Source organism: Salmo salar, chromosome ssa20 (genome assembly GCF_905237065.1).
Source record: "Salmo salar chromosome ssa20, Ssal_v3.1, whole genome shotgun sequence".
In the NCBI taxonomy this organism is placed as follows: domain Eukaryota; kingdom Metazoa; phylum Chordata; class Actinopteri; order Salmoniformes; family Salmonidae; genus Salmo; species Salmo salar.
Genome location: NC_059461.1, coordinates 89,275,230 through 89,288,359, shown reverse-complemented (window position 1 = coordinate 89,288,359; position 13,130 = coordinate 89,275,230). Strand labels below are relative to the sequence as shown.

Here is a 13,130-nt window from a genome sequence, read left to right as displayed (position 1 = left end):
AATAACATGCTGTTACATGCTGTTACAATTATGTAGCGCTTTACCCACAATGTAACAGTTTTGCAACGCTATATTGCCAAATTGTTTCACACAATAATACAGTTTTGGGGCTGTCTGTCCTACTTTAACCTATAATGTTACCATTTTGTAAAACTGTCAACGCTGTCCTTGTCTCTGGCTCTCCCTTGTGGATATATTTGAAAAGGTTTCATCATAAAGTTTGCAGAATATGCATTGCATAACGCTTGTCTAGACTGTACTAAAGTGTGAAAGTTATTTGTCTAACAATTGGTCTGTTGCATTGGATACACTCGTTTTTCGCTATTAGAATTAATACATTCTCTATTATGTTAAAAAAATATATATATATTTCACCTTTATTTAACCAGGTAGGCAAGATGAGAACAAGTTCTCATTTACAACTGCGACCTGGCCAAGATAAAGCAAAGCAGTTCGACACATATAACAACACAGAGTTACACATAGAATAAAACAAACATACAGTCAATAATATAGTAGAAAAATAAGTCTATATACAATGTGAGCAAATGAGGTGAGATAAGGGAGGTAAAGGCAATAAATAGGCCATGGTGGCAAAGTAAATACAATATAGCAAGTAAAACACTGGAATGGTAGATTTGCAGTGGAAGAAAGTGCAAAGTAGAAATGGAAATAATGGGGTGCAAAGGAGCAAAATAAGTAAATAAATACAGTAGGGGAAGAGGTAGTTGTTTGGGCTAAATTATAGATGGGCTATGTACAGGTGCAGTGATCTGTGAGCTGCTCTAACAGCTGGTGCTTAAAGCTAGTGAGGGAGATAAGTGTTTCCAGTTTCAGAGATTTTTGTAGTTCGTTCCAGTCATTGGCAGCAGAGAACTGGAAGGAGAGACGGCCAAAGGAGGAATTGTCTTTGGGGGTGACCAGAGAGATATACCTGCTGGTGCTACTGGTGGGTGCTGCTATGGTGACCAGCGAGCTAAGATAAGGGGGGACTTTACCATGTGCTGTATGCATGCTTGTATGTGTAATAAAACATGATTATCTACAATATCTAATCACTTGCATAGATCAGCAATACTCAATAATGTTGACACCTAAACAAGATTAACAAACATATTTTTATTCAAGTGTACCTATCTGAACCCTATACTACGAATGCAGTTTGAGGAGTTAGCGACGGTAACTTTGGTCAACTCTTGAGTTCAACAACGGGATAACCGGTAGTACCAAAGTGGCTTGCCTTTTATTAGCCAGGTTCATTTCTATAGCAACGACTCATTCAGATCTAACCTGCTCCGAGGCAGGTTCACCCAGGTCTAACTACATTTATCCGGAATAAAGTGTCCGAGCCGCGTGTTGAGGACCAATGAAATCTGATTCTCTCTCGCAAAGACGGCATCATAATCCACTTCGTTTTCATAAAATATTTTATTAAACAAACGTGTTTGTGTGTTGGATTGTAATGTTAAAATACCTATCACATTGCACATTTAGCATTGATAACTACACCAAAGCAATCACATGAAGACAGTACTTCTAAAAGTCTACTTCACACAAAAATCTGATGAATTTGCAATACAATTTGTCTTTCATTTTGATTTCGGGAAATGAAAATGTGGCACAGTTTTGCCCATGGATTGATGTTTAAGCATTGCCTCAATGAAGAGTTCTGCGTTCGACTAGCCACGTGTGACATGCACACGCAGTCAGACAACCCTGCTAGATTTAGCGGCAGATGGACAAGCAATATCCACTGTCATAGTACAGATGAAGCCTGAGATGGAATGTGAAGATAACCGAAGCTGGCTAGCTTTAGAAAACCCTGACTAGATCTAGCTTGCTTTGTAGTATACCCCTCTGGTGGTATATCTAACTATTTCCAATCAGTGGAGGCTGCTGAGGGGAGGACGGCTCATAATAATGGCTGGAAAGACATCAAACACATGGAACCCATTCCACTCACTCCTCTCCAGACATTACCACAAGCCAGTCCTCCCCAATTTAGTTGCCACCAAACCTCCTGTGTTTCCAATACATGGAAAATTACACTGTCACTTGACTTCTGACTCTGCAACTGGATCATGGACTTCTTGACGGGCTGCCCCCAGGTGGTGAGGGTAGGCAACAACATACCCGCTATGCTGACCCTTAACACTGGGGCCCCCTCAGCGGTGCATGCTTAGTCCCCTCCTGTTCACCCACGACCGCTTAGCCGTGCACAACTCCAAGACCATCATTAAGTTTACCGAAGACACAACGATGATGAGACAGCCTATAAGGGAGGAGGTCAGAGACCTGGCAGTGTGGTGCCAGGACAACAACCTCTCCCTCAACATCAGCAAGACAAAGAAGGATTACAGAACTACAGGAAATGGAGGGCCAAGCATGTCCTTATCCACATTGACGTAGTTGTAGTGGACCTGGTTGAGAGCTTCAAGTTCCTTGGGTGTCCACATCACTAAGACATTTTCAGTCGCGAAGAGGGCTGAAAAGATTTGACATGGGCCCTCAGATCCTCAAAACATTCTACAGCTGCACCATTGAGAGCATCTTGACTGACCGCATCACCGCTTGGTATGGCAACTGCTTGGCATCCGACCGCAAGTTGCAACAGAGGGTAGTGCGTACAGCCCAGTACATCACTGGGGGTGAGCTCCCTGCCATCCAAGACCAGGCGGTGTCAGAGGAAGGCCCTAAAAATTGTCAAAGACCCCAGCCACCCAAGTCATAGACTGTTCTCTCTGCTACCGCACGGCAAGTGGTACTGATGCACCAAGTTTGGAACCAACAGGACCCTGAACATCTTCTACCCCCAAGTTAAAAGACTGCTAAATCAAATCAAATGTTATTTGTCATATGCTTTGTAAACAACAGGTGTAGATTCAAAAATACATGTATTTATAAAGCCCTTTTCACATCAGCTGATGTCACAAAGGGCTGTACAGTAACCCAGCCTAAAACCCCAAACAGCAAGCAATGCAGATGTGGAAGACCTTCCCAACAATGTTGAGAGAGAAATATTAACACAAGGAATAAATACAGAATGTGTAACGATAACTTGGCTATATACACGGGTACCAGTACTGAGTCCATGTGCAGAGGTACAAGGTAATTGAGGTAGATATGTAAATATAGGTAGGGATAGTTGAGGTAGATATGTAAATATAGGTAGGGATACAGTGACTAGGCAGCAGGATAGATAATAAACAGTTACAGCAGCTTATGTGATGAGTCAATAAATAGTTAACCAATAGCTACCTGGACTATCTGCATTGACCCTTTTCGCACTTCCTCTTTTGACTCATTGCATTCGCTGCTGTTTATTATCTATCCTGCTGCCTAGTCACTTTATCCCTACCTATATGTACATATCTACCTCAACTATCCCTACCTACATGTACATATCTACCTCAACTATCCCTACCCAATTTGTAAGTCGCTCTGGATAAGAGCGTCTGCTAAATGACTAAAATGTAAAAAAAATGTATATGTATAGTTTAAGTCAGAAGTTTACATACACCTTTGCCAAATACATTTAAACTCAGCTTTTCACAATTCCTGTATTTTAATCTGAGTAAAAATGTCCTGTTTTAGGTCAGTTAGGATCACCACTTTATTTTAAGAAGGTGAAATGTCAGAATAATAGTAGAGAGAATTATTTATTTCAGCTTTTATTTCCTTCATCACATTCCCAGTGAATCAGAAGTTTACATACACTCAATTAGTATTTGGTAGCATTGCCTTTAAATTGTTTAACTTGGGTCAAATGTTTCAGGTAGCCTTCCACAATCTTCCCACAATAAATTGGGTGGATTTTGGCCCATTCCTCCTGACAGAGCAGGTGTAACTGAGTCAGGTTTGCAGGCCTCCTTGCTCGTACACGCTTTTTCAGTTCCGCCCACAAATTTTCTATAGGATTGAGGTCAGGGCTTTGTGATGGCCACTCCAATACCTTGACTTTGTTGTCCTTAAGCCATTTTGCCACAACTTTGGAAGTATGCTTGGGGTCATTGTCCATTTGGAAGACCCATTTGCGACCAAGCTTTAACTTCCTCACTGATGTCTTGAGATGTTGCTTCAATATATCCACATAATTTTCCTGCCTCATGATGCCATCTATATTGTGAAGTGCACCAGTCCCTCCTGCAGCAAAGCACCCCCACAACATGATGCTGCCATTATGGCCAAACAGTTCTATTTTTGTTTCATCAGACCAGAGGGCATTTCTCCAAAAAGTACGATCTTTGTCCCCATGTGCAGTTGCAAACCGTAGTCTGTCTTTTTTATGGCGGTTTTGGAGCAGTGGCTTCTTCCTTGCTGAGCGGCCTTTCAGGTTATGTCGATATAGGACTCGTTTTACTGTGGATATAGATACTTTTGTACCCGTTTCCTCCAGCATCTTCACAAGGTCCTTTGCTGTTGTTCTGGGATTGATTTGCACTTATCGCACCAAAGTACGTTCATCTCTAGGAGACAGAACGCGTCTCCTTCCTGAGCGGTATGACGGCTGCGTGGTCCCATGGTGTTTATACTTGCATACTATTGCTTGTACAGATGAACGTGGTACCTTCAGGATGAACCAGACTTCGTACCTCCCAAGGATGAACCAGACTTGTGGAGGTCTACAATTTTCTGAGGTCTTGGCTGATTTCTTTTGATTTTCCCATGATGTCAATCAAAGAGGCACTGAGTTTGAAGGTAGGCCTTGAAATACATCCACAGGTACACCTCCAATTGACTCAAATGATGTCAATTAGCCTATCAGAAGCTTCTAAAGTCATGACATAATTTTCTGTAATTTTCCAAGCTGTTTAAAGATACAGTCAACTTAGTGTATGTAAACTTCTGACCCACCGGAATTGTGATACAGTGAAATAATATGTCTGTAAACAATTGTTGGAAAAATGACTTGTGTCATGCACAAAGTAGATGTCCTAACCGACTTGCCAAACTATAGTTTGTTAATGAGAAATTTGTGGAGTGGTTGAAAAACAAGTTTTAATGACTCCAACCTAAGTGTATGTAAACTTCCGACTTCAACTGTACATATCTACCTCAACTATCCCTACCTATATGTACATATCTACCTCATTGACTCAGTACTGGCACCCTGTGAATATAGCCAAGTTATTACCTCGTAACCCTGTGCATGGACTTAGTACTGGCACCCTGTGTATATAGCCAAGTTATTACCTCGTACCCCTGTCACATCGACTCTGTACTGGCACCCCGTGTGTATATAGCCAAGTTATTACCTCCTCCCCCTGCACATTGACTCAGTACTGGCACCTCGTTTATATAGCCAAGTTATTACCTCATACCCCTGCACATTGACTCAGTACTGGCACCCCGTTTATATAGCCAAGTTATTACCTCATACCCCTGTGCATCGACTCTGTACTGGCGCCCTGTGTATATAGCCAAGTTATTACCTCATACCCCTGTGCATCGACTCTGTACTGGCACCCCGTGTATATAGCCAAGTTATTACCTCATACCCCTGTGCATCGACTCTGTACTGGCACCCCGTGTATATAGCCAAGTTATTACCTCATACCCCTGCACATCAACTCTGTACTGGCACCCCGTGTATATAGCCAAGTTATTACCTCATACCCCTGCACATCAACTCTGTACTGGCGCCCTGTGTATATAGCCAAGTTATTACCTCATACCCCTGCACATCGACTCTGTACTGGCACCCCGTGTATATAGCCAAGTTATTACCTCATACCCCTGCACATCAACTCTGTACTGGCACCCCGTGTATCTAGCCAAGTTATTGTTACCCAAATTTGATTTTATTCCTTTCAAATTATTTTATTATTATTTATTTTTTAAAGTCTGCATTGTTGGCAAGGACCCGTTTCTAGGCATTTCACCGTTGTCTACACCATGTTGTTTACGAAGCACGTGACAAACCAAATTTGATTAGATTTTTACTTGACATTCAGCTACTTAAGATGTCAGTATATGTGTCATGTCATATTTATGATCACATCATGAAGTACAGTTCAAAGGTTTAATCGTTTTGTGAACTATGATTGTCCCGGCCTTGTTCAGAGACGTAGCCTTGGCCTAGATCTGTAATCTACAGACATCCTCTCAGAAACATTCTCTAATCACTCTCACAGGTGAGGTTCATTCCAATGTTTTCAGTCTCCACTGTTCTATCAGAGTCCTCCTTCCTTTCATCAGAGTCCTCCTTCCTTTCATCAGAGTCCTTCTCCTCCCTTTCATCAGAGTCCTCCTCCTCCCTTTATCAGAACCCTCTTCCCCCTTTGTCAGAGTCCTCCTTCTCCCTTTCATCAGAGTCCTCCTCCTCCCTTTCATCAGAGTCCTCCTTCTCCCTTTCATCAGAGTCCTCCTCCTCCCTTTATCAGAACCCTCTTCACCCCTTTGTCAGAGTCCTCCTCCTCCCTTTCATCAGAGTCCTCCTCCTCCCTTTATCAGAACCCTCTTCCCCCTTTGTCAGAGTCCTCCTTCTCCCTTTCATCAGAGTCCTCCTCCTCCCTTTCATCAGAGTCCTCCTTCTCCCTTTCATCAGAGTCCTCCTCCTCCCTTTATCAGAACCCTCTTCACCCCTTTGTCAGAGTCCTCCTCCTCCCTTTCATCAGAGTCCTCCTTCTCCCTTTCATCAGAGTCCTCCTCCTCCCTTTCATCAGAGACCTCCTCCTCCCTTTCATCAGAGTCCTCCTTCTCCCTTTCATCAGAGTCCTTCTCCTCCCTTTCATCAGAGTCCTCCTCCTCCCTTTCATCAGAGTCCTCCTCCTCCCTTTCATCAGAGTCCTCCTCCTCCCTTTCATCAGAGACCTCCTCCTCCCTTTCATCAGAGTCCTCCTCCTCCCTTTCATCAGAGTCCTCCTCCTCCCTTTCATCAGAGTCCTTCTCCTCCCTTTCATCAGAGTCCTCCTCCTCCCTTTCATCAGAGTCCTCCTCCTCCCTTTCATCAGAGTCCTCCTCCTCCCTTTCATCAGAGACCTCCTCCTCCCTTTCATCAGAGTCCTCCTCCTCCCTTTCATCAGAGTCCTGCTCCTCCCTTTCATCAGAGTCCTCCTTCTCCCTTTCATCAGAGTCCTCATCCTCCCTTTCATCAGAGTCCTCCTCCTCCCTTTCATCAGAGTCCTCATCCTCCCTTTCATCAGAGTCCTCCTCCTCCCTTTCATCAGAGTCCTCCTTCTCCCTTTCATCAGAGTCCTCCACCTCCCTTTCATCAGAGTCCTCCTCCTCCCTTTCATCAGAGTCCTCCTCCTCCCTTTCATCAGAGTCCTCCTCCTCCCTTTCATCAGAGTCCTCCTCCTCCCTTTCATTTCCTTTTAGCTCTGTTGATGTCCCTTTTCCTCTCTTTCACTCTCTCCCTGGACTATTGGTCCTCTGCCTCCTCTCTTTCACTCTCTCCCTGGACTATTGGTCCTCTGCCTCCTCTCTTTCACTCTCTTCCTCCACTGGACCCCAGTCTTCCTCTTCTCCTTCACTCTCTTCCTCCACTGGACTCCATCCTTCCTACCTCTTCCTCCACTGGACTCCAGTCTTCCTACCTCTTCCTCCACTGGACTCCAGTCTTCCTACCTCTTCCTCCACTGGACTCCAGTCTTCTTACCTCTTCCTCCACTGGATCCCAGTCTACCTACCTCTTCCTCCACTGGACTCCAGTCTTCCTACCTCTTCCTCCACTGGATCCCAGTCTTCCTACCTCTTCCTCCACTGACTCCAGTCTTCCTACCTCTTCCTCCACTGGACTCCAGTCTTCCTACCTCTTCCTCCACTGGACTCCAGTCTTCCTACCTCTTCCTCCACTGGACCGCAGTCTTCCTCCTCTCTTTCCTCCACTGGACTCCAGTCTTCCTACCTCTTCCTCCACTGGACCGCAGTCTTCCTCCTCTCTTTCCTCCACTGGACCCTCCACCTCTATTTCAGCCCCGTCCTCATATTCCTCCTCTCTTCCATTGGTTCAGCAGTAGGAGGGGGTCGAAGGCAGCAGTAGGAGGGGGTCGAAGGCAGCAGTAGGAGGGGGTCGAAGGCAGCAGTAGGAGGGGGTCGAAAGCAGCAGTAGGAGGGGGTCGAAGGCAGCAGTAGGAGGGGGTCGAAGGCAGCAGTAGGAGGGGGTCGAAGGCAGCAGTAGGAGGGGGTCGGAGGCAGCAGTAGGAGGGGGTCGAAGGCAGCAGTAGGAGGGGGTCGGAGGCAGCAGTAGGAGGGGGTCGGAGGCAGCAGTAGGAGGGGGTCGAAGGCAGCAGTAGGAGGGGGTCGAAGGCAGCAGTAGGAGGGGGTCGAAGGCAGCAGTAGGAGGGAGTCGAAGGCAGCAGTAGGAGGGGGTCGAAGGCAGCAGTAGGAGGGGGTCGAAGGCAGCAGGAAGCACCTGTTGCAGTATTGATGGTGGTATAAAACAATGGTGTCTTCCTGGACAACTCATCATCCAACGGGTCATATGAAAAAGCCTTCATATTCTCCAACGAGGTACTACTCAAGATGCAAGGTTAAAAAAACAGGCATGCATATGATTTGGCCTCAGCTTGCATTTTCTTTACAATCTGCTTTCTGATTTCTTGGGATACGGTTTCAAGGCTAACTTTGCAAAGGTGGCCACGTTGCTCATTGCCAAGTTATCAATCATGCCCGAAAATTCTCCAGCAATTACCTTCCTCTTCTGCTTCCACTCCTTGTTGTCAGGAAAAGCAATTCCTGGTTTTGAATGATTCAATTTTGGGTCGTATGTAATGACAACCTGCAAAATAATATGGAGCAGTCATTAGACCTATATTATGAATATACACGTTTAAATACAAGTACTTTACTACAGTGAGTGTGGGGGCTAGGTGTTGCACACACACGTTCTGGACAGTGTAACAGTGCATTCATGCATAGATCAGAAACATTACAAACATATACCACCACCATGCACACAGGTTTCTGATAGAAATACAATGGTAATCGACAGCTGTATAAGCTGCTGGTTAATATAGCAAGAGTCAATGTCTCAGAAATATAGACAGCGTTCTAGCTATAAAATGATAGAGGTAACTTTACAGTGTTATAGCTACCTCAACCATAATGTTCTTCTCAGGGGGACTTTGAAGAGGCATTGCAACTCTTCTTGGCACACCTACCTCTACCTGGTGGGCTTGGTTCCCTGTTGACGCTTCTTCTCAGGGACCTCATTCAAGTCATTACAGTTAGAACTCCCAGTCTTTGTAGCATCTCTCTGTAGCTGTGTTCAAATACCCACACTAACATACTGTATACTACACACTTAATGAGTATATACTATTAGTTCATTTTAGTATACTATAAACAAACAGTATCGTTTCAGTTGAGCGTACTAGAGCTTCGCCTGTCTACCGGAAGTTGATGCTGTTGCTATGCAACCTCTTGCTAGCTTGTTAGCATAACAAATGACTAGCTAAACATTTTACGATTTCGCGTCTTCGTAAATTAAATCTCGACTCCCAGAGTTCCCTCTTGAAGTTCGTAAATCCATACCTTTGTCAGATTGTCCATTTGTAAATTCAGAGCGTTTTGCTCTCAGAGCATTCAGCGTGAGCACACTAGACGCTCTGGCCAAGGAGTAGGGTTGATCCGTGCGTTCAACAGCAGTCAAGCACCCAAGCTAACTGGCTAACGTTGGCTAGCTACTTCCAGACACAAATGAGAGAACACCCCACTCTGACCATTTTACTCACCCTAACAGAGCTGGTTAGGCTGTTTTCATGTTATCCAGAGCGTTGGTGACTGTAAATGTGCTGCTGGCAACAATTTAATTACTCTTTTTTTGCCAACGTTTACTGACACCGGCCATATTCAACGGGTGTTGTCCAGCCCAGCGTTTGTAAATTCATCAATTATTCTGCGTGAGTGCTCTGAAATCGGAGTAGATGGACAGAATTAACAATGTCCATTGAAACGCACGACTATACCACTTAGCTAAGAAGGATGTGAATAATCAAGTCAAAAAATGTTGGGTAGTTAGTTAGATAGCAGATAGCTAATATACTGCCTGACAAGTTTGATGTATAAGTAGCCAACTAACGTTGGCTAACATACCGGTAAAGTACATAATGCTATAATGCTATGCGGTTCGTAAGAATAGCGTAGCTAACAAATTGTCAGCCAACATAACGTGTAACGTAACATATTTGAAAAGTTATTACTTTATTACATTTACGTCATTTAGCAGATTTACAAATTGGTGCATTCACCTTATGATATCCAGTGGAACAACCACTTTACAATAGTACATCTATATCTTTTTTGTGTGTGTGTGTGTGTGTGTGGGGGGGGGGGTTAGAAGGATTACTTAATCCTATCCCAGGTATTACTTAAAGAGGTGGGGTTTCAGGTGTCTCCGGAAGGTGGTGATTGACTCCGCTGTCCTGGCGTCGTGAGGGAGCTTGTTCCACCATTGGGGTGCCAGAGCAGCGAACAGTTTTGACTGGGCTGAGCGGGAACTGTGCTTCCTCAGAGGTAGGGGGGCGAGCAGGCCAGAGGTGGATGAACGCAGTGCCCTTCTTTGGGTGTAGGGACTGATCAGAGCCATATTACATTGCTCAACATTTTCTTACGATTTGTCATAATTAGTAAAAGCAATGAATTTGTATCCGCTTTCGTTGGACTTTGGTTGCATATTTTCCACAATTACCATAATAATCTGAAAAGATATGAAGCCCCGCCCATTTTCTGAAGAATTGCATTATGGGTCCCTCAAAGCACAGAAATAGTGTCCACTGCATGTATTATTGTTATTTTTTTGGCCTTTTTATCCAATACCATTTACATGTCATAGTAGTCACAATAGCTCTTTCCACTGTTTTTACAGAACAATTTAATAAAATTCGGTTCGGCAAGCAAGAAAATAGCCTTGCTGAAATCCCCCCCTTCTAATTTCCTTAATGTTGTGGCTAGAGTCAAATACTTTCTGTGGCACACATCAGTCAAATACTTTCTATAGAACAAATTTCACATCACGATAGGCAACCGAAATGAATAATTAATGTACGTGTGTTATATTAAACATAGAGGGAGTAAAATGTAGGCAAGCAATAAACATTTCAGAACAACTACTAGTCGAATAAGACATGGGAGAGATGACGAATTTTGGCAAAGAGATTTATTTATTTGAAACAAATAGCCAAACCGGAAACTGCAGACATTACTAGTGCCTCCCCCGCGATCAAACCGAAATGAAACGCAGCCTAACATGATCAGAAATTTCAACGAGCAAGCAAGTCACAGCAATGAAGAATTGAGTGTCGCGCTAAAATGACGTGTCATTTAATACTATAGAGCCTGGTTCAATTCTATTTGATCTACCTTCCTAGGCTTGAAGTAATTACAGGTCGAGGAAGGAAGGTTGCTCCATGTTTAACATGTTTGAACAGAGCCTACAGATTCAGAACCGCCTCTCAGCTAGACCAACCAAGCAAAAGGACCAATAGAATAGAACTATCCAACATGCGTTGCCACGACACTAGTCTGTCCCCCTTTTCTTTCAACGCTGTCAAATTCGCATGCGTTCTCGATAAAAATCTAAATTAAAGCTTAGATAGCTGTTTATATTTGTGGTGTGTCTTTTCTTTGATACAATATGGGCATTCTTCGTATATTAGAAATTATATTTGTCTTTTATTTTGCTTCTCACATTCCTATTACATTATTCATTGATCTTCAAGCGTTGCTTCCTGCACAGATGTATCCTCAACAGGTAACGACGTTAAGTTTGACTTGTATAATTGACTAGTGTGTAGTAGTAGATCCTTGAAGGAAAGTGTGTAGTGGGTGACGGTGACTGCGTCATATCACCATATTTTTTTTGTGGGGGGGATGTTGAAAATCACTTGTAACAACCAATGTGCCTATAGTGATGCAACATTGAGTGTTTACATACATATATATTTTACAGCTGAAAGATGTTTTGAGATGGTATGGGGCTGAGTTCAGAGACCCCATGATGCTGGATCCCCCCATCTGGTTCAAGTCCTTCATCTTCTGCGAGGCCCTGGTCCAAACCCCTTTCTTCCCCATAGCTGCATACGCCTTCCTGAAAGGTCAGATAACATGGGATTCGTCCCAAATGGCACCCTTTAGTTCAGTACTTTGGACGAAAGAGGTCAAAACTAGTGCACTATATAGGGAATAGGGTGCCATTTGGGACAACCCATATTGGCTAGCAAACTAATGTAAAAATCTGTGGTATTTGGAATTACAACATGTTGCAGGATACCTTTGATTTGGCACGTTGTAGATAGTCATTTAGTCATGTGTAACTCAAGTGTGACCTCTAGTGGATGCCCATTCCTTAACACCCCTCTATCAGTATATGTATCCCAAATGGCACCCTATTCCCTGTGTCCCATTACTTTTGACCAGGGCCCTGATTATAAGTAGTGCACTATATAGGGAATAGGACAAAGACGTTGTCATAAAATCAGACATGACGACAAGGCAGGTAAGTCTGTCATAACACTGAGGGAATCAACCTAATTCTGTTCCATCAACCATCCTCTCTTCCAGGAGGCTGCAAGTGGATCAGGACTCCAGCCATTGTGTATTCCACCCACGTAGTCACCACCCTGGTCCCCATCCTAGCCCACATCCTCTACTACCCCTTCCCCACAGAGCCCCACCCTGGCCCCCAGACCCAGAAGGAGCGTTACACCTTGGCAGTCATCTACGCTCCGTACCTCCTGATTCCTCTGATGCTGCTGTTCACCATGCTTTTCAGCTCAGCTTATAACATCAACACTCAGGGAGGAAAGGGCTCAGCTAAGGCCAAGAAGATCAAATAAGACACTCATTTCTAGCCTGAGTGCCAGTCTGTTTGTTCTATTGTCCAACTCCATTGCTGTCCTTGTCACCTGTTTGGTTTGACAAGGAGTTGGCATGATGGCACAAACAGATTGGCACTCAGGCTACTAATCCACCTGTACATTCTGAATCTCAAGCTCTGTCCAGGCTATCATACCTCTAGTCTACAGTACTCATTTTCATAGTGATTTTTTTTCTTTCTCAAGTGATGAATTGTCAATTGGTACATTTCAAGTCAATAAAACATCATAGGTATGTTAAACATTCTTAACAATGAATATGTTTTGATCATCACAGATTAGCAATAGTCAAGAATATTGACACTAAGAGAA

At 43.9% G+C, this 13,130-nt stretch overlaps 1 protein-coding gene across 2 annotated transcripts; it reads left to right on the top strand.

Moving 5' to 3' along the window:
• Nucleotides 1-11,418: 11,418 nt before the first annotated feature.
• Nucleotides 11,419-13,060, top strand: tmem97 (transmembrane protein 97). Of its 2 annotated transcripts, XM_014163642.2 has the most exons (4): nt 11,419-11,695; nt 11,894-12,038; nt 12,505-12,781; nt 12,895-13,060. In XM_014163642.2, the coding sequence occupies exons 1-3, from the start codon at nt 11,579-11,581 to the stop codon at nt 12,777-12,779; spliced, it is 537 nt and encodes a 178-aa protein (XP_014019117.1). In that variant the 5' UTR covers nt 11,419-11,578; the 3' UTR covers nt 12,780-12,781; nt 12,895-13,060. The 2 variants fall into 2 exon arrangements, with proteins under 2 accessions (XP_014019117.1, XP_014019114.1); XM_014163639.2 differs by having other exon boundaries at nt 12,505-13,060.
• The last annotated feature ends 70 nt before the right edge of the window (nt 13,061-13,130 follow it).

Excerpts from the sequence above, each read along its gene's own strand:
- tmem97 (XM_014163642.2), top strand. The coding sequence starts at position 11,579 with ATGGGCATTCTTCGTATATTAGAAATTATATTTGTCTTTTATTTTGCT. Across the intron at positions 11,696-11,893 it reads CACAGATGTATCCTCAACAG|CTGAAAGATGTTTTGAGATG; the intron begins GTAACGACGTTA and ends TATATTTTACAG. Across the intron at positions 12,039-12,504 it reads TGCATACGCCTTCCTGAAAG|GAGGCTGCAAGTGGATCAGG; the intron begins GTCAGATAACAT and ends CCTCTCTTCCAG.